General features: G+C 35.5%; 1 protein-coding gene across 2 annotated transcripts in view; it reads left to right on the top strand.

Annotated features, from left to right (window-relative positions):
* FUT8 (fucosyltransferase 8) overlaps window positions 1-22,850 on the top strand; it is a 261,338-nt gene that overhangs the window by 195,299 nt on the left and 43,189 nt on the right. For both annotated transcript variants that reach the window (XM_065871019.1, XM_065871018.1), the window contains exon 6: window positions 6,352-6,589. In XM_065871019.1, coding sequence (XP_065727091.1) covers window positions 6,352-6,589 — 238 coding nt within the window. The remainder of the gene's footprint in view (window positions 1-6,351; window positions 6,590-22,850) is intronic.

Genomic DNA, 22,850 nt, shown 5'->3' with positions numbered 1-22,850 from the left:
GCGTGTCCGGAGTCTGTGCTCCGCAAGGGAAGAGGTCACAACAGTGAGAGGCCCGTGTACCGCAAAAAAAAAAAAAAAAAAAAAAAAAAAAATCAACAAGTGGAACTAGATCAAACTGAAAAGCTTCTGTACAGCAAACGAAACAACAAAATCAAAAGGCAGTCTATGGAATGGGAGAAAATATTTGTAAACTAGATGTCTGGTAAGGGGTTAACATCCAAAATGTGTAAGGAATTCAACTCAATAGCAAAAAACCAAATAACCTGATCATATTATGGGCTGAAAACCTAAACTGACATTTCTCAAAAGACATACTGAGGGTCAACAAGTATATGCATAGGTGCTCAACATCACTAATCATTAGGGAAATGTAAATCAAAACTACAAAGAGACATATCACCTTATAATTGTTAGAATGGCTATTATCAAAAAAGGCAAAAGATAATAAGTGTTGTGGAGGATGTGGAAAAAGGGAAACCTTTGTCCCCATTCCTGTTGGTGGAAATGTAAATTGGTATGGCCATTATGGAAAACAATATAGAGGTTCCTCAAAAAATTAAAAATAGAACTACCATATGATTCCAGCAATCCCACTTTTGAGTATGTTATCTGAAGGAAATGAAATCAGTATCTCAAAGAGATATCTGCACCCGCATGTTCATTGCAGCATTATTCAGTATAGCCAAGATACGGAAACAACTTATGCTTCTATCAGTGGATGAATGGATAAAGAAAATGTGTGTGTGTGTGTGTGTACAAACAGCAATGGAATGTTATTCAGCCATAACAAAAGAGAAAATCCTGCTATTTACAACAACATGGATGAGCCTGGAGGACATTATGGTAAATGAAATAAGACACAAAAAAGACACATACTGCATGATCTCACTTATATGTGCAACCTAAAAAATTCATAAAACCAGAGAGCAGAACAGTAGTTATCAGGGTCAGGAAGGTGGGGGAAAGGGGGAGGTGTTGATCAAATGGTACGAAGGTTCAGTTATGTGGGTTGAATAAGTTCTAGAGAACTAGTGTACAGCATGGTGACTGTAGTTATTAATACTGTATTGTATACTTGAAATTTGCTAAGAGAGTTGATCTTAACTGTTCTCCCCATCAAAAAATAAATCGTAACTGTGTGAGGTGATAGATATGTTAATTAGCTCAATGGTGGTGATCATTTCAGTGTTTACATATTTTTAAACATCATGCCGTACACCTTAAATATGATCAATTTTTATTTGTCAAGTATACATCCATAAATCTGGGGAAACAATGACCAGGTAAGTGCTCTGAGCCTGTGTTTCTTGCTGCATCTTGTATTGAAGACATCATGGGGCGGGGTGGGGGGGGCAGTGGATAAGAGCACTGGGTGATGGATTAAGAGACCTGAATTCTAAATTTTGGCTTGCCACCAATTAGTGTATTTTTGTGACAATGGATTTGACATCACCTTTGTCTCTGTACATGCAGTTCTTCTGAACTAATTGTTATTGAGCATTTTTTCTTTGCAAGAGACGCCTGGAGATATTATATCCAGTTTATATTGACTAAATGCTTTCGATTTGTTGTTGATTTAGGCTTTTTCTGCAGTGTTTTGGTCTGTAGTAACTGGGCAGATAAGTGAGGGAAATTACATTGCGGCTGGAAAATTTTCCTCTGAAGAGGCTTTAATTTGTATGGACAATCTAAATAGTCCTGGCAAAAGGCTTTATCTGTGATTTAATTTAAAAGCCATGGAATCAGTACTATGTTTTGTCATATTATATCATTAATTCACAATTACTACTAATTTACTAAGTGAAGGAAGTAGAAACCTCTAAATCCTAGCAGTGCCTAAGTAATATAATAATGCTTGTGGTTTACTAGTTGATTCCAAATTATTCTTTTTTAGCAAAGTAGAAATTAAACTGGCTTCCTTATTTGAAATATATCCAAGAGAGACTATTTTCATATTTGTAACCAAAGTAAAATAGATATTTTAGCATTTTGATGGTGCCTTTAGTGAATTAGTAAGCATTTAGGTTTAAGAGCTGCTGCTTCCTTTAATATACTGTGTTAGTTAGAGGAATATTGATTTAAATATACTTCCCAATGTTGACTTATAGGACAGTGAGAGCAAGTATAGTTTTCAGTTCTGTTGAGATAGGGTCATTCTTGGAAACTAACAGCATCCTAAGAAATGCCTCAGATAGTGTTAAAATTTTTTTAAAGAGCTGAACAAAAGGAAACTGAATACAGAAGAACCCCATTTTATCTTAAGTCCTTGTTTCTTATATGTCCTATGGTGACAGCTTTGCTGCAGAACTATAACTGTAAAAATGTTACATAACATTGTTAGCTTACAAGGGCCCATGATTGGGCCACCTTGTAGCACTACATGCAAAAAAAGTAGTTCATTTATCCAGTGTGAAGTAATGTCTCTTGAGAGCATGAGGATAAATGAGAAGTATGTTTGAATGAGTTTTGAGCGTATAGCATGTATTTTAGCCTCATAGTGTCTCTGAGATGGAAGGATGGGTGAGCAGGAAGAGGTTATGGAGGGAGGTGATTTTTACCTCAATTTTAAATTACCAAATTGAAGCAGAATCACACAATTGAATTCATAACAGAGCTTGAATTAGAAAAAAAATTGTATCTTAAACCTCTGCAGTTCTTCAACTAGAACACGTTGTCTTAAGTAATTTTGACAAATTTGCCTCCTATTCTAAAGCTTAAATAACATCATCATCGAAAGAAGCAAGAATGCATGTGCCTATTGATGAGTCTGACTTTAAGAAGGCCCTGTATACAAAAATCCTACGTTATAAATATAATATGTAGAGTTTATAAAGTAATTTTACCTTGCCCTTCACAATTATTCTTTGCAATATCGACCTCCATTGAATAATGGAAAAAGTACATTTACTTAGCGTTTCATAAACACAATAAATTATATCTTAAAGATTTATTTTAAATGCAGTTTTATTCATAGCCCTTTCCAGTCCAGCTGAAAGTGACTTATTTTTCCTCTTCCATTCCTTAATTCCTTGTTTACCATGGTCTTAAAACATTTAAATTGTCTATTGTAGTTATTTATGTATATAATTTCTTATTCTGTTGGATTGTCATCTCCCAAGTTTCCTTGTATAAGTTAAGTGCTTAATAAATATTTACTAAATGAACAAACGTTCGCCTATACTTGATCAGTGAGTGATACTCAAGGCAGAAGGACGGAGAAGTAGGATGCTCTCCCAGGGGACTTACAGGGTAGCATTTTCAATCTGTATTTCCCCATCTCCCACTCACGAATAAGAAGTGCTTCCTAGTGAGCCTAAATCTGCTTGGAGTGTATCATATTTCAAGTGTGTGTGTGTGTCTGAGAGAGAGAGAGAGAGAGAGAGAGATGAGTGGAGGGAGTACCATAAGACGGGAGGGAGGGGAAAGAGATAAAGCAATGTAACATAGAACAAAACTATCTGCCTGCATTTTGGCGTTACTGGTAGAGAAATATACAAGAGAGTGATTAGGCACACAAGAAGCAGATGAAAAACAGATTTTATCATCAGAAATAGCTACCCTGTTAAAGTGATCACATGATTAAAGTAAAGCTTCTTTTAGTAATGAGGCCCTTCTCTATATTATTGCTTATGGATGGGACAAACCTTCAAGCTTTTTGCAGACATCAACAGAAAAGTATAAAACCAGGATCAGTGGTAATTGACAAAGTCTATTTGGTAAGAAATTTGAGGATTATATGTATTCCTGTATGTATGTATAACAATGGCTCTGTTTCCCTTTTATAGACTCCCATAAATCTCTTACTTGTGTGGTGGATAACAAAAACTTAGGTCAGATAAGGGGTTTTCTGTAAGGTTCCTTTCCATCAGAGTAAATCCCTATCCATCTGAGTTGTTGCTTTGTTTACCTTTTATATATCTGCTTGTTTTTTCTAGATCTTTGTTCTGATGAGCCTAATCTTGTGTTAGAAACACATATACTTTTTCTGTTTCTCGCTGTCTCCCTCCTATTTCTGAATCTTTTATGAGCAAGATCCTTTGAATTTTGCAGACTTTTAACTATTATTTCAGTAAGAAATTGGGCTGTGGCGCTGAGCTTTTTCAGTGTTTTGTTTAACTGTTATCATTCCAAACAGCCATTCATTTTCTCTTATCACTTCCTGCCTTAGACTCTTCCATTGGTTACCTTGTATATGTAGACCTTTCTCATTCCAGAACCATACATAATAGATTTTTTTCCCCTTTCTCTGTGTTATCAATACATAACAGAAAGATTTAATATATTCTCTCTTCAGCTTACTTTGAGACACATTAAGACTCTTGAACTACGCTTCATTTCTTAAATTACCCTCTTCTTTCTCTTAGGCCTCAGTTCTTGTGCTCGAAACACTGGGTTCTAATTAAACTCTTAAGAAACACAGTAGATGTATTTATTTTTTCATGCAGATGTGTCTTCTTTTAAGTAAAAAATCTACAGTTTGAAAACCAAAGGTCATCTGTTTCAATTATTATGCTCCTTTACTCTTTTTTCCTTTAAAAAATGTGAAGACTAATATAAGATATAATAATATGGGAAACTGGTTGTGAGGTATATGGGATCTCTGTACTAACTCTGCAATAATTCTGTACATCTAAAAGCAGCTGTAAAAGGAAATGTTTATTGAAAATTATATGAAGGACTTTTTCATTCGTATGAATTTTAGAGATAATCTAAGTGCTGTATTTCTTACAGTTCATGAAAAATCTGACAAATATCGATATTCTTTGCTCTCTTAACTATTGAATTAATAATAAAGCTTTGACTATTCTTTATTCCCAGATCCTTGTATAACATTAGAAGAAAGTAAATGATAAATTGGTCTCCCAACATCACACCCCTTCTGTTCTTCTTAACTCTTTTGTGGCCGTAGCACCTGAGTGGGGATCTTTATTGCCTTAGGAGCCTGCCATGAGTTCAAAGTCTCAAGTGAAGAGGATTCAGCAACTCTAGTACTTGATTGAGGAAACAGTATTGACCACATCTTGCTGAATTTTATCTGGGCTCTCTTGGGTTCATAAGGGCTCTAACTCTTCAGAAGGCTCTTGATGGTATAGGTTCTGCTTTGATCTGAAAGGACCAGCCTGCAGTGGCACACCTGAGTATGAAAGATACTTCTGAAAGTAACGGTGTGTGGCATTTTCCTTTTGCAGCGTTTCTTTCAGAATCATCTTATAGCCTTACCATCCTAGCTTTTGTTTCTAGGGCTCTACTTTGCGGAGCAGATGATATCCCTAGAAAATTGTTGTAGATTTGTGGTTTGGCAACTGCTTTATTAAAGCCTTATATAAATTGAGAACTGATTACCTTGCTTCTTGCTATGTAAAAGAAAAGATTCTGTTCCTGAAGGTACCCATCCTTTCTCTTCCCTTGCAGACAGAACAGCTTGAAAAATTTCTCAGGCTAAGGAGTCCTTGTCAAAACAAATTTTTATTTGAAGAACTAAGATGCCTAGGGATATTTAGCAACAGCCCATACAAATTACAGTGGAATTGAAACTTTAGAATGGGAAAAAAGAATTTTTCATGTTTGCTTAACCCCATTGCACCCACTGTTAGATAATATTAAATGTTTTAACTACTTGCTATTCATCTTATAGCAAAACATGTAAATAGCAAAATGGATCTCCTGATTAAAAATTGGCGTAGCACATTCTCAATACATCCAATATAAAACATGCTCTACATTTTATTTTAAAAATTACTGGTATCATCAATATTGGTTTTGTGAAAAAGTCCCAGGACTGATATTTTTTAATTGTTGAACTCAGATATGCTTTTACTCAGTGGCTTTACTTCCATAATGAAGAAGTATATTGTGTTGGTGACATCTCGAATTCTGGAATAGTTGGAATTATCAGTTAAATTGTAGTTTTTCTTTTAAGATGATTTGTTTCATCAGTGAAGGTAATAATCGCAATGCTGAACTACACCTGGAATAAGCGAACTATTTTGCTTCTTTCATAAAGATTTCAGTGTGTGCAACTTTGAGTTCAGAGGAGATCATACTTGCATGTTCTGAGTGATAAGAGAAGTGAAAGAATATTTTTTAAAACGTACCTGCTTAATTTCATGTTTGTTTAGTGATGTTTCCAAAGTAACTGGTGTTTTTCACTGCCATCTCCGTAAGTATGCACATAAAATTTTCAGTGGATGCTTTGAAATATGATTTAAAGCTGAATTCCTTGCTTAATTAATAAGATATACTGGATTAGTCCTGGCTTATTATATGATTTTTGACATTTGTCACCTGTAAAGAGAAGTTAACCTCTCAGTACAGCTAATCTTCACCTTTGTTTCTCTTCCTTACTGACAGAATCCCAAGGACTGCAGCAAAGCCAAGAAACTAGTGTGTAATATCAACAAAGGCTGTGGCTATGGCTGTCAGCTCCATCATGTGGTCTACTGCTTCATGATTGCATATGGCACCCAGCGAACACTCATCTTGGAATCTCACAATTGGCGCTATGCTACTGGGGGATGGGAAACTGTGTTTAGACCTGTAAGTGAGACCTGCACAGACAGATCTGGCATCTCCACTGGACACTGGTCAGGTAAGAAGCCTGTGTAGTTTGTCATCTCTCTGTGTTGAACCACTGCATAACCAAGTTATCAGATTCCTACGTACAACCTTATGGCTTCTAGTTGTCTTTTTCTCTGCATCCAGTGAATGCTACACATTATCCAGATAAAATCTGGAATAATAATTTTTATTCACAAAATGTTTCATGATCAATCTCTTCCTTCTTTTTTTTTTTTTATTGCTGTGCCACGCAGCATGTGGGGATTTTATTTCCCCAACCAGGGATCAAACCCATGCCCCCTGCAGTGAAAGTGCAAAGTCCTAACCATTGGACCACCAGGGAATTCCCTCATGATAATTTCATTTCTGATGTTCATTTTTATCTGGATCTAGCAAAATCACTAAGTTTTTTCAAGGAACATAATTTACTCTTTTAATGATTATGATGATGATATACTTCCACTTTTTTGGGTGCTTTCACATTATTGTACTCATCTGATCCTCCAAATTATCCTTTAAGGTAGACTGGTGGTTCTCAGACTTCAGCATGTGTGAGAATCACCTTGAATCAGAAAATACTATTTTCTGATTCAATAGGCCTGGGGTGGGGCCTGATACTTGCATTTCTGACAAAGTTTCCAGGTCCAGGGACCACACTATGAGAACTGCTTAGGCAGACAATGCAGGTACCTTTATCTCCATTTTACAGTTGAGGACAATGAAGCCTAATTTGTTCATGTGATTTTAATTTTATTCAGGAAACATTTAATGAGGAATAATGTGATTAAGGTACCATGCTAGGCCTGAGAAGAGATACAAAGATTAGCAAGAAATTTCTCTTCTCTCCAAGGACTTGGTGAAACAGGGAATAGAGTATAGATAGAGTTTCTTACTGCGAGTCTCTTGTTCTTTCTACAACGACGATCTTTAAACAAGGTCCCAAGTTGGGCTACCTTTGTTAAAATCTTTGCTGTATCATTTTGTAATCTTGGGCGAGTTACTTAACCTAGGCCTTCATTTCCTCATCAGTAAAATGAAAAGTAATAATTTACTTACCTCTTTGAGTTGTTGGTAGGATTAAATGAACTAATATGTATAGTGCACTTAGCACAGTACCTGATATATGAGCTCTAGTAATTGTTAGCTATCTTTAATAGCCCTTATTCATTGAGTGCCGACAGTGTGGCAGATACTGAACTAAGTGATCAGGTGAAATGCTGAGTAAGTCAGTACGCTATCTCTGCACTCACTTCTTGTGAGAAGTCCAGTATTTTTCAACATGCTGAGGCATTTCAGTTAATGTAATTTCTTATGGAGCTGAGCACCTTTTGTCACAAGTTAAAACCCTAGACGTGCAGTGGACAGCTATGTCATTGGCAAAGTAAGTAACTTTAGTTCCTTTGTTTCTTTTTGCCTTCTTTGGAAAATACAGGTAATACTTGACTTCACAGAAGTGTCAAGAAAGTCAATTGGGTAATTTCTATAAAATGCTTTAAGTTGCTCTATAAAATGTGCTATATGGATTTAAAGTATTACCTTGTGATACGAGTTTTGTTTTCCGTAGGATTATTTAGGAACCTTATTCGGTATATCAACATATGTTTTTCTTTGTAGCTCACTTCAAATTTTAAAGTGAACCTCTTCATCTAGAACCTACCTGAGTTTTAGTTTTGAGGTTACCTCTTCCATTGACAGGTCTGTAGTTTATAGCTGGTACAGATTAGGTCAAGGTTAGGAAGATACAGGAAAAGCAACTCTGTCAGTCTCACTGTGGCTAACTTTTTCATTTTGTGGACTTAGTTCAGTTTCAAGTTTCTTTGATTGTGGAAGCATATAGCTGGCGTAGGACAAAGTTCTTATGTTTCACTGTTTCTAGGGAGAGGCAGCTTTCTGAGTAGCAGTCAGTTAATAAAAAAGTAAAAGGTTAGCCTCACTAGACTTGTCAAATTCAGTGTATAGGTTGGCCATGCCTATATGTTACAACTAGGTACTTGGTTTGTTTGATTGTAAGCCTTCCTCATACATCTTGTAGTCTGTAGTGGCAACTACAGAACATGAAGATTAACAATGGCTTGAATTTGAAACATTCAGAATTTCTTGACATTACAATTAAACAGGTTCTAGAAATTATCCTTCCTTTATTTATGTGGAATCTTGAGGCCTGGTAGATACTAAGTGGCTTTTCCAGGATCACACAGCTTACAAATGACAGAATTCTGGTTAGTACATTCACTCTATCTACATCCAGTCTAAGTCTTTCCTAGTGAGCTCATGTCAAACACCTTACTTAGCAGAATAACGATTAGAAACTGTCCTGAATGTTTGGGAACTAAATAAGATGACGAATTTAATATCTCTGTCCTCTTTCCTCCCCCTATTCTGTAACTTTTTCCAAATCTTTCATATAATTTTAGGTACTGAAGAGTTACCAGTGGTATTTTCTTCTTAGTCATTTGCCATCTGATCAAAGAAATCATTTTATCATGGCAGCATAGAATTATAATTTTAATTAAATAGATACTTCCTTTATAACTGCAGGTATTATATAAAATCATATATTTTTCTCCATGCTAATGAATTAAACTGTGCCTATTGGACACCTTTAATTAATTAAACTAGCAGTTATTTTCAGTATTCTTGCAGAACTCATTATAACTAAAATAATTTAGATGCTAATCTTATATCTAAAAGAAGGAAGAAGTTTATGTTTGAACTTAGAATACTTTCATTTTTGTGAGAAGTATGGTTGCCATCCACTTCTGTATCTGTTTATGTATATTATCTATATGTGTACCTTTTGGAGAAACGTAACCTATTTCTAGAATCAGAGGAATCAGAATGAAATTTCATAACATTAATCCTTCAGTTAGCCATAAATCAACTAAATCTGTTATTGTTCTGACCTGTACAAAGAACCTTGGGATATCCCCTTGGCACCACTGCCATGAGATTATTATTGTTCATACACACTTGACATGATGTGCTTGCAGGTGGAATTTAGTGATTTCTGTTCAGATCTGTCACCAGTACAGGAATTAGTATGCACATTTGATCATTTGAATAGCCAAATCATGCCTTGGTGTAAGCTGAGTTCCTTTTTTCTCCTTCATTTTTTTTATATTTGCGTATGAAACCGTATCCTTTGTAGTATAATTTGGTTTAGTGAAGCAAAATATTAGAAATTATGCTTCCAGGTAATAATAACGTTTCCCTGTCACCTATAGATGTCCTGTCTGTTCTAAAGTTGTTGATAAAACGGTCAGTTATTCTTCTGTATCGCAAGATGTTTCCTGACCCTGAACTAACTACATGTTCATAGACCCGATTCTTCCAACTAGATTCCTCATGATAATTCAGAATGGGAATATTGGTATTTAATAGTTTGAAGTATCTTTCAACAAAAATGGATTTGTTTTTAAAAGTATTTTGACTGTTTTAGGCTATGTATGGCGACCAGCTTCCAAGATGCTTTTCTAGTTGCTAGAGAAATACTCTTGAATAAATGATTTAGCAATAGGGCACCTCGGCTATTTAAACTCAGTTCTCCACTCTTTTTTCCATTCTAAAAATTGCACGTTTATTCAGATTAGCAGTTAAACCATTTGGGTGTTTTGCATTTCCTTCTCTTGTATTTGATTGTCATAAATTGAACTGAATTACTTAATTTGATAAATCTAATTGAAAAGCTTTCTTTTCAATGAAAATAATGACTAGTAAGAAACTGTTTGTAAATATGATAAAAATTTAATGCCCTAGAGGTGTCTGATTTAAGTGCATGTTTAAGTAGATTGCCACTTGCTGTATTTAATTACCTAAATTGGATGGTTACCTTCTCTCCATACCTCATTTGAAAAAAAGGTTTTGGTCAAAGAGTTTTAGTTGGCATCCTTACATGGAGGCAACCTTAAACTAGAAGTAATTTAATAAAAGTACTTGCTATGTGCTAGGCACCATGCTGGACTACATGCTGTCAGGGGCAGCCTAGGGGGAAAGGTAGACAACTTGAATGAACAATTAAAATTTATTGTGATATGGGTAAGTCCATAGTACTCTGAAGCACATATCTAACACGTATTTGGGATTCTTCTGGAGGAAGTGATTTTTAAGCTAAGACCCAAAGTATGAGTGGGAGTCAGCCAGGTAGAGATATGATAGAAGAATTTTCTGTCATTGGGCACAACATGTGAAAAGAGGCAAGAGAACACCAAGTCATTGGGGAAACTAGAAATGGTTCATTGTAAAGTTTGAATACTGAGAGACTTACGTTTCATTTTGAAAACACGTGTTACTTATAGGCTTTCCGCTTGGATGGTTATATGATTGTGTTCCTCCCTAAAACCCAGGTTTTAATTCAGGTGTCAGAGCTCTTTGTTTTGCTTTTGCTTTGGAGATTGGGCAAAGTTAGAAGCCAGATTGCTTTCAGTTGGCTCTTGGTGTCATCTAGGAGCCATAACTCTTTAATTAAAAATTTCATTTTTAATATTTTTTAGCGTTCACTCAGTAAAGTTTTGAAAGCTGACAAATACCACAAACTCATACACTCCAGAAAAAAACATTATATTTTTATTAACTGCCTAAAGCACTTCTGTAATGCTGTTTTTCCTGCATTTTATTTAAAATTTGGGTAATCTCCGTATGATAACAATTTTGCATTACCATTTTTTATAGAGAGAATAGGAAGGTAATTTAGTCTTCCACGTTGGTTGAGCAATTTTTTTCCAATTTTATTGAGATATAATTGACATATAAACATTGTATTAGTTTAAGGTATACAACATGATGATTTGGTATGTATATACTGCAAAAAGATTACTGTCGTAAGTTAACATCCATCACCTCACATGGTTACAAACTTTTTTTCTTGTAACGAGACCTTTTAAGATTTACTCTCTTAGTCACCTTCAAATATACAATACAGTATCGTTAACTATAGTCACCATGCTGTATGTTACATACTCAGAGCTTATATGTCCTTTTATTGGAAGCCTGTACCTTTTGACCACCGTCACCCTTTTCCCCCCTACCTTCCCCGCCCCCACCCCACCTCTTTTCACCTTTGGCAACCACCAGTCTGTTCTCTGTTCCTATGAGTTTGTTTTCTTAGATTCCACATACAAGGGAGATCATAGAGTGCATGTGTTTCTCTGACTGACTTACTTCACTTAGTGTAATATCCTCGAGGCCTAGCCAGGTGGTCGCAAATGGCAGGATTTCTTTCTTTCTCATGGCTGAATAATATTGCATTGTGTGTGTGTATATACGTATATGTATATATATAATATTTTCTTTATCCTTTCATCCATCTGTGGATGCTTGAGTTGTTTCCATGTCTGGGTTATTGTAAATACGCTGCAGTGAACATGGGGGTGCAGATATCTCTTCAAGATAGTGATTTCATTTCCTTTGGGTATATTACTCAGAGATGGGATTGCTGGATCGTATGTTAGTTCTATCGTTTAAGCAAATACCTCACTAAGGTCAAAAGGAAAATCTTTAACAAGCTGAACACAAATTAAATTATACTTTAACTTTTTCCTGTGAAACTAGTATTTGTAACATTTACAAAACTACTCAGATGTCTATTGGAGTCATCTAAATAATCTAACAAGCTTGTATCCTTAATAATGGCCTATCTCAGATGGACTGATTGATAAACTAATAATATGGTTGATAATCTATAGACATACCTATTAGGATAGGCTATGGACACACTTCTATGTAGTATTTTTTACAGTAATAGTATTTTCAGCCTTTGGTGATTGATTAGTAGAAACATGAAATAAGTGCACATAATATTTTAGATTTCTTGTGCTGCAAAAATGTCTTTATTTCTCTGTTTAGGTAATATGAGGAAGAGGAAAGGATACTGGTCTCTGAGTTTACCCATGTCTGATCTTAGTTCTGTTGTTTTTAGCTTTCTGAACTTCAACAGTTAATTATAGCTTCTGAACCTCAGTTTCATTCTAAGAAAGCTCATGGTACTCAGCACCTATCTCCCTATCCACTTTTATAGGGCTATAATCACAAGGGAAAATGATTAAAGGCTATAAAAGGTATTAAGATGATTTTCACATACAGTTTATTTTCACTGTCTATGTTTGGTCCCCAAATTTTAAAACAAAAACATAGTAATAGAATACATTATTAGATTATAATCTGCAACAATAGAAAAGTTATCCTTTTTCTCTAAGATGAAAACTAGGCCTTTATAAGAGCGTCATAGACAGTTTTCCCTTTTAAAATTATAAAGTTACATGGAAAAATTGAAAGAGATCCAGAGAGGAGAAATAACTTCTGAGAATAACCTCTAAGTGCTAAAATCTCTGTGCTTAATAAACCTACCATTTAATCACAGTAAAATTAAATAACCTCTGAGAATAACCTCTAAGTGCTAAAATATCTCTGTGCTTAATAAACCCACCGTTTAATCATAGTAAAATTCTGAATCAGTCAGAGAGTCTCTCTGTAGCTACCTTAATATTTTTTTCTATACCAACACACCTGAGATAGAAGGTATACTCCCACTTATAACAGTAGCTCACTGTAGTTAGTGATTTTAAAACTGGCTGTGTTTGCGGGGAAGGGGTGGTGGTTCAGGGAGAAGATTTGAAGACTGCATTGGTACCATGCGTAGATGAAAAGCTCGCTATCCCACCTTCAAGATTCTAATAGGTCTCTCTGCCCTACACCTTACTCTTTTGAGAATTACTGACCTAAACACATATCATTGCAGGTACGTAAAGACTTTTATCTCAGCCTATATAAGACTGTTTTTGCTGTTCATGGTCCATAAAAGAAAGGAAGATTTTTGTTTCAGGAATGTAAAATACCAGTTAGAATATATGTGTATCTCAGAAGAACTCAAACTACCTTTCACTATGATATCTCCTTTATCTTCAGCTTCCCACTTCAGGAGAGAGAAAGATATCTGTGGTATCTCAGTTATAGTTACACAGTATGGGAATAGGGAGCTGAAGCTTCGTCCACACAACAGTTTCGCCTGGAGTACCCACACAGCTTAAACGCAACCATAGATGTTTATTTCCGTATTTATCCTACAAATGCTTTTCCTTTCGAGTTATGAGTAAACCTGGGGAAAGTGAGCCAGAGGTTTGCAAACTGCCAGGATAAACATGGTACATTCTTCTGGACTATCAGTTTTATTTGCTGATGTGTAAGCTAAATCATTTTCAGATAATAAAACAAACAGGTTATATAATGGTGTAAAATGAAAATTTTGATGAAACATCAGACTTCAGCCCATAGGTTTAGTGCAGCCTTCATATCCTCAGTACTATAAGTTTACCCTCCTCTGCTGTTGGGAGCATTTTGGAGGAAAACTTTAAGAAGTACTATTCTGTGTTCAAATTTTTAGCTATTTATTTTATCTTGAAGGAGACTCCAGATGGTAGCAGGACCTAAGTCTTCTGGGTTATTTACACAATGTCAAACACTTGACCAGAGCACAATAAATGTAATAAAAGGAAGAAAGAAAACCCGCCTCTCCTGCATCCTGGTCCAAAACTGAAACTATTACCCTGCAAGCTGTGTGAGGCACTTTTACTAAATTGTAGATTTTGTTTTTTTAAGAAAACAGTCTATCAATAAGAATGAATTTTCTTTAGCAGTATATCCTACTCTTTTTAGACAAAGATCTGGCAGAATGAGTTCGGAGATTAAAAGAGATATGATTTAGGAAGTAGCAGGACATAATTAGCATCAGAGTCATTGTGGAGTGAAAACAGTTTCATTGGAAAAGTTTTTGACGTATCCTCTTAAGTCTATTTAGAACCTATCCAAGGCTACTAGAAATAGAATCCAGGTGCTCTGGATTTCCTGTGGGAATGTCTGGGCCACATGACCTTGATACCTGTCTCAGAAATTATCAGTGTTTTTGTAAGTACTGATACACCTTTTATGTTATGTGTTCTTAAAGATTTGCTGTAAATTGAATTATTATAAATTAAGTCATGTTTTAAACATTCTAGTGGAACTCTGTAAAGCAGCGGTCCCCAACCTGTTGGGCACCAGGGACCAGTTTCGTGGAAGACAGTTTTTCCACGGACTGCGTGGTGGGGGAGATGGTTTCCAGGTGATTCAAGTGCATTACATTTATTGTGCACTTTATTTCTATTATTAGTACATCGTGATATATAATGAAATAATTATACAACTCACCATAATGCAGAATCAGTGGGAGCCCTGAACTTCTTTTCACTCACTGATAGGGTTTTGAGACGAGTCTGCAAGCAGTTGATTTATTATGGTCTCTGTGCAGTCAAACCTCTCCTCTAATGATAATCTGTATTTGCAGCCACTCCCCAGCGCTAGCATCACCGCCTCAACTCCACCTCAGATCCTCAGGCATTAGATTCTCATAAGGAGCGCACAACCTAGACCCCTCGCATGCGCAGTTCACAGTAGAGTTCGTGCTCCTATGAGAATGTAGCGCTGCCGCTGATCTGACAGGAGGCAGAGCTCAGGTGGTAATGCGAGTGATGGGGAGCGGCTGTAAATGCAGATGGAGCTTCGCTGGCTCATCCACTGCTCACCTCCTGCTGTGTAGCCCGGGTCCCAACACGTCCCGGACTGGTATCGGTCTGGGGACCCCTGATGTAAAGAATTTTTAAAAAAAGAGTACAAATGAACTTATTTACAAAACAGAAGTAGAGTCACAGATGCAGAAAACAAACTTATAGTTACCAAGGGATGGCGGTGGGGGAGGGATAAATTGGGAGATTGGGACTGACATATACACACTACTATATATGAAATAGATAACTAATAAGAACCTGCTGTATAGCACAGCGAACTCTGCTCAATACTCTGTAATGTCCTGTATGGGAAAAGAATCTAAAAAAAAGAGAGGATATATGTATATGTATAACTGATTCACTTTGCTGTACACCTGAAACTAACACAACATAGTAAATCAACTATACTCCAATAAAAAAAATTTTTTTTAAGTAAAATGGGAATAATAATAGTACTCCCTTCATAGACTTACTGGGAGTATTAAATGAGATGAATGCATGTCAGACACATAAAAGAGTACCTGACATAAACTGAGTACTCAATAAATGTCGGATAATATTATTGACATTACTAAAACTTCTGTATAGGTTGTCATTATGCAAACTGTATAACATTTGACGGTATTTTATAATGTGAAAATCCCTCTTACCTATGATCTCAATTTCACTGCATCTATTTAATAAAAATAGAGATAAGAATAAAAAAAGAACTCCAAAGGAAATTCTTTCATAAAGTAAAGAATCTTTTATTCTCATATGAGCTAGTAGTCTCCTGGTTCATTGATCTCTCCCCACTCCACCCTACCTCTCTCTCTCTCTCTCTCTCTCTCTCTCTCTCTCTCTCTCGCTCTCGCTCTCGCTCTCTCGCTCTCTCTCTCTCTTTCTCTCTCATATTCTCTTCAAAATGCAGTCATTTGGTTGCATTTTGGTAAGAGTCTTACTTGGTTATAATCTGTAGATCACATTTAAGTTTAGAATGATTCTATAATTAAGATAATTGTTGAAATGCTAAAGAAAGTTAAGAATGCCTCCTAGCCCTTTTGGTTGGTTTTATATGCCAGAGCTCTGGGTATGATATAAATCTAGAATTTCCTTATCTCTCTTCCTCAGGTTTATATAAATTATAGGCTAATTCTATGGAATAGGAAGTAATAATAGGCCATGGTCTTCGGTGGAATTATACATATGTGGATCACCCACATAAGCAGGGAAGTGCACTAGTCATCATGTAAAAATTTGAGTGTTTCTAGTTGCTGTGGGGAATAGAAAGATAAATAAGACCCAGTCCCTGCCCTTCAGGAACTTACACTGGGTGTATTAAGACACACTGATCTATAATTGTAACAAAGATAGGATATGTTAAGTGTCATAAGAGAGGTATAGAATTTTGTGGGTCATCAGCTCCCCAGCAATCCCAGCCCAACTGAAGATCATCCCCTTCTTCTCTTGGGTTTTATTTAGTTTGTCCAGTAAAATCACAGCGTCTAGGCTAATTAGGGACTAGACTATGCTCCTGTCAAGGAAACTTGGCCTGTTTCCCTTTATTTTGGGGGACTGGGTTGCCTTCTTAGCTAAAGCCATCACTGACCCCAATCAGAGAACCTTCCTTACAAAACGTCAGTCTTCGGTTAGTTCTTTAGCTCTCCAAGCTGATAAATGATGAGTTGGGGAGGGAGAAGCGGGATTTGGAATAAAACATGGTGTCTTGGAGCTCTAATGTGTAGGTGATACTAAAAGAATCAAGAATTAATTCCTGTGAAGGTTCTGCTCCATTTGAGCTGTGTCAAAATTAATGCTTAGGAATCTGAACATACCCAAGGTGCTGATTTCCAAGTTACTTGCCTAAGAGTGGAGATAGGACTTCATTGAAGTTTTCTCCAAACACTAACAATGGAAGATTTCAATATTAGAAATACATAAAAGTGAGGGCCTTTGACTGACCATCCGTCGGGTACCTGTCTGTTGACTAGATGGAACTATGTTTTTCAGACCAGTAGAGGTTATGTTTAGTTAAGCAACCCAAAACATAGTGTTGAAGCACTGAAGCATGCTCCTCTCCTCTCTAGTTTTGGGGTATTAAATATTATATTTGAAGCTATTTGTGTAGTATGTCTAGGTTGTGGCTAAGAAGAAACTAGCCTGGAACACTCCAATGGGATTTTAAGGCATAATGGAAAAAGCTGTTGAAAAAAGGGTAAATCACCAGTATTTTCTTTTCTCTGCTGTCACTGCCCATCTTGCTGTGTCCACTGAAACTGGACAGTAGGAGCTGGGGAGTAGGCTGGTTTATTAGCTGCTTCTGCTGCCATCTCTAGCCAGTCTTGATCCATGCAGTCGAGAATACCCAATAATAGGGCTGGCAAAAGGAGACATTGCACTCTGTGTCCCTTGTTTTCTAGATTATATTCAGTACCAACCATAGGGCCACCCAAATTGAGATTTTAGAATATATAGAGCATCCATATGCATCCTTTGGAAATGTCTTAGCCATTAGTACCTGGATTGACTTCAGAAGGTTAGATAGTCTTTTAAGAATATGAGATCTACATTTTAAAAGTGATGTGATATCTCTATTTCAGAGGAAAGATTATTATCTTATGGCTTGTCATGAATGACCATCTTAGAGGCACCCATTTGTATTATATATGTGTTAATAAGTGGACATTCAGTTCATTCACCTGTTGTATTTTCTTATACATTTGTATCATGATCCCCTCATCGATGGACGTTTAAATTATTTCACGTTTTTGCCATTATAAACAAAGATATATCTTTGAGTATCTTTATGTGTGTCTCCTTGTTCATGTGTGTTAGTTTCTCTAGGGCAGTGCTTATCAAACTTTTCCACATCATACCATATGTAAAAGATATTTTTACTGCCCATATTATCACGAGGGAGGTGATGGTATATGGCAAAGCTACAGAGATCTCTATGGCGGTGTGTTACAAATAAAATCTTATGCTCCAAAAAGGGAGCTGGCAAACAGTGGTCCTCAGCCAAACTCAGCCCTCCACCTGTTTTTGTAAATAAAGTTTTACTAGAACACAGCCACATCCAGTTGTTAACATTTGGTCTGTGACTGCTTTCATACTACAGTGGCAGAGTTGAATAGTTGCAATAGAGACCATCTGGCCTGCAAAGGCTAAAGTGTTTACTATCTAGCTTTTTACCAAAAAAGTTTGCTGACTCCTACTCTAAAATAATAATTAACAAACAAATATAGTTTCAACCATTGTAAATCTGTGAATAGTTTTTTTTTAATTTGTTTGGTCTTTTCCATGAACTTATTGATTTGAGATAAGATTAATTTATGGTGAAATAAACAGATCTTAAATGTATAATTCAATGACTTTTGATAATGTAACCAATACCCTTGTCTGTTCAAGTCTTTTCTAATTTTTAAAATTGGGTTATTTGACTTTTTATTTTTAATTTATAGGAGGGGTGTATGTGTGTATCCTAGGTACAGATTCTTTAGCAGAAACATGATTTACAAATATTTTCTCTCAGTCTGTGGCTTGCCTTTTCGTTTTCTTAACTATCTTTTGAAGATCAAAATTTTTAACTTTATTAAAGTCCAGTTAATTGCTTTTCTTCTATAACTATAAAAGTTAATGCTCTTTGTGTCCTAAGAAATCTTTGCCTATCCTAAGGTTGCAAAGGTACTGTTTTATGTTTTCTTCCAGAAGTCTTATACTTTTAGCTTTTATATTTATGTCTATGATCCCTCTCATATTAATTTTTGTGTGTAGTGTGAGGTAAGGGTTGAGGTTTATTGTTTTCTGTATGTTTATCCAGTTGTTCCAGACTTACATGTTGAAAAACTGGCCTTTCACTATCAAATTGTCTTGGTGCCTTTGTCAAAAATCAGTTGACAATGTATGGATCTATTTCTGTTCTCTCGTGTTCTACTGCTCTTTTTATGTCTATCCTCACACCTCAGGTTTTTATCTTCCATCAGATATTTTGACAAGTTAATTGGAAAGCTGGACCTATGCTTAGAAGTGGTGTTACTAGGTCACAGTGAAGTATATTTATCTTTAAGTTGTCTTCATATGCTTAACCCCTCTATGGGAAAATTAGTTCAATAGTCTCCTAACTATCCCCTCTGCTTTCAGAATCTATCCCCTTTGAATCCATTCTCCATGCTGCCAGAAGAATGATATCGCCAAAATCAAATATGACTTTGTTTCTCAAAAACTTCCACGGCTGCTCAGTGTCTAGAGAGACACATATTAACTCCTTACTTAGAATACAAGAAATAAGCCCCTTCTGCTACTGCCCATGTCTCAAAATGTGCCCAGGATTCCTGATCTCACCAGTTCAACTACAGATTTATTCCTTGAAAATTCTGTGCACTTTTATTTATATACTGGGAACATATTTCTTCTTTCTAGAATGTCTTTCCTCCATTTCACCCCATGAATTCCTGTTTATCTTTTAGTATCACTTCCTTTGTCATATTTCTCTCCAGTTAACCTCATGTTCTCACTTATGAATGTACTACATTTAAATAGTTTGTTTACATGTCTCTTTAACTACATTTATAGTGACTTTTTTGAGATTCTTGTCTGATTTATTTTGTCTCCTTTTTGCCTAATAGTACTGGCCAATAACTGTTACTCAGTTAGTGTGAAATCTTGGTTTTTTTGTTTTGTTTTTAATTAAATTGCCTCTAAGCAAAATGATCCTTGAAAATGTTTACTTTCCATTTCCAAATCTATCAACTTAAAGAAATATAGCCTAATCTATGTGATTCACAGATTTCTGATGCAGTGCACATGAGATCGTAGGCATGGAAATGTTTGGAAAATGTTTCAAAAATATGATGGCCTTACTGAAAAATACTATGTTGAAAAATAGCTATGTTTAAAAGCACTTTATGGACTAAAGCATTTTCCTATACAAAATCTCAGCTATATGTGTGTATGTCTGTGTCTTTGGATATCTTTGATTCAGTAAACATTTATTGAATACTTTCCCAGCTCAGATATTATGAAAGTAATATTATGTACAGCAATAGCTAACATTTAGTGAACCTTACCATGTAACAGTGCTTAAGAACTTTGCATATGTTATCTTATTTAATATTCACAATAAACCTATATGGTAGGTGCTATCATTATTCACATTTTATATAGGTCAATAATTTGCCATAGGTAATAAGAAATCCCAGTCTGACTTCAGAACCTGATCTATAAACATTAATGCTCAGAATCATTAAGCCATAGCCCCCAAAGCCTGGTTTTATAAGGCCGGCTACATTTTTGAAGGGTTGTTTTTAGAAAAAGGAGAATATGTGACATTGATGTATATGGACTACAAAGGGTAAAAGATTTACTATCTGGCCCTTTACAGGACAAGTTTGCCAATCTCAGTGTAGATGGTTAAGACAGAGTTCCTGTTCTCTAGAAGCTCCCAGTCTAAATAGCAGATCAACGCAAACATTTTTTAAAAATCTGTTTCATGAGGCAACATGTGGTTAGTGATGTTATAAAGATATAAACCCTCCCAAGGTTGGGCGGTACAGTCATTCCAGCGAAAAGAATGAAAAGAAATGGCATTTGAACTGGTCTTGGAAAAATTGTAAAATGACCAGAAATCTTAGACATAGAATTCTGCACACTTGGAGTGCTTGATGAATGGTGATAAAAAATGCTTATGTGCCTGTTACATCTTACTTAGAGTAGTGCCAAAGTATCAGAACTCTTGGGCATTGTTCTTCCTTCTGCCCCTGATTTGCTGAGTTATATGGAAGAGAGCATTAAACCATCTGCTTCTCAGTCATCCTTTAGCAGAATGTGACTGAAAAATCAGTCTGAGCTAATTATGTTGCATTTCTCAAGGGACTCCAAAACAAACCTGATAGAAGGTGCCTAGGTGCAGGTATTTTTTCAGCTGTAATGTATTTCTTTAAAATAACAATATATTTCAGCTGAAAATATTAGTGATTTAGTTAAATAAACCTTGCATTTTGCATTCATTCTTAACTGTCATTGAATAGGTAAAACTGAAAATCAATGTTTACATTCAGAGTAATTGCAATTTTTGTGATAGGTTTTGTAGTTATAGGAATTCAGCACATAATTTTATATCACATTAGCAATGATTTGCGAAAAACAATAAATGTAACCATGCTTTTGAAGAACATGGGCAAAAGTAGTCAAGTTAATATAGAACTGCTTGTTAGGAATGTTTTAATTAAATTGAGGATATGACATAGGATTGGCATTGTTATTATTACTCAACCCTTTGTGGTAAATAGTGGCAGGGATGTAAACAATGAATGTCACCCTGAAAGATTTGTACTTTCTAAGTTAAGCACGCAGGAAAGTATTAAACTACATCAGGAGATGCATTTTCTGCTAACATAATTTAGAATATGACAGGTAAATTATTAATCAAATGGTCGGATATGGAGGGATTTTTCTCAAAGAGAGAAAAGGATAAATTACTCCATGTCAGTTGAACAATATTCCAAACACCGAAAATAAAGGCAGGGGAGGCATAAAGATTCCCTAATTTTGTAGTTTGTGCAGACTGGCATCCATTGTATGAATAATAAATGTTATGTCTATATTTGTGACATTAAAAAAAAATCTGATAATAGCTTTAAGCTACTTCTTTTTCTGAATCATTAATATTAATATGTTAGTATTGAAGTAATTAATGTATATATGGACAAATCACTGTTCCCTGGTCTGCTGTGGATCATTTAAATTAAATGTTTTTCATTTGATTAAATGAAATCTCTTCTTTGAACATTTTTCTTAGCCTGAAAAGACATATACATTAGTGATAAATAGCAATTGTGGTTTCTGTCTTTTGTGTTGATATAGATATTTTGTTTGGAATAGATTTTATGTAAAAATGTGTGTTCAGTGGCATTTTCAGTTTAACAAAAAAACTAATGCATATTTTACTATAACAACTGTAATATGCCCTTAACTATTTATTTAAACATATTTCTCTCTATTTTAGTAGTGTGTTTACCTATGTAATTGAGTAAAATCAGGAGTGGCCACAGGTGCATAAGAAAACACTTCTGTAAATTTGTGCATTTGCCATACCATTTCTTACAGACTGCTTTGCAGTTCTCTCTCATTGAAATGAATTACCTGTGTCTTTAGAGTGTGCTGAGCAGATTAAAAGAAAAGGGGAAAAAAGAATCATTTGGAGAAAGTTTGAATGAAATGTTTGCATTGTGGCTAAAAAATAGTCTGAACCCTCTATCTAGCCATGCCATTCTTTAAAATAACAGGGAAATAAATGGTTCCACGAGCTATTATTTTGACAAAATTATCTGTTGTCAAGGGCAAACTAACATTTTAAAGCTATTGCTTTTTTAGTGTAAAACATAATATGCTGTTATTCAGCTCCATGTTTAATTAGTTTAATTTAAATTAATCAAATACTATTTTGTAACAGGGACCACAGGTAAGAGATACAGAAAAAGACTTCAGTTTGTGGATTTTTTTAAAAAGCCCATTGCTTTCTCCTGTCCTTCCTCCTTTCTGTGTTTAGGTTAGTGACTACCAGAAGTAAGGAGAAGGTAAAAGCTCAGGCTCTTTTTTTTTCTCCCTTACTTGTCATTTTACAGTCCCTTTTGTCATTGGAATGAGAGACAACACATATTTGCAATCCAATACCCAATTTCCTAATTCAAAACAGAGTTTTGGACAGATTTTTCCCTCTTGGCATTTAATGGAAGAATTGACATTCTCTCAGAGGCCATTAAATAGAACAGTAAGAATCAT

This window comes from Phocoena phocoena, chromosome 2 (assembly GCF_963924675.1).
Source record: "Phocoena phocoena chromosome 2, mPhoPho1.1, whole genome shotgun sequence".
Lineage (NCBI taxonomy): Eukaryota > Metazoa > Chordata > Mammalia > Artiodactyla > Phocoenidae > Phocoena > Phocoena phocoena.
This window is presented reverse-complemented; position numbering and strand designations above follow the sequence as displayed.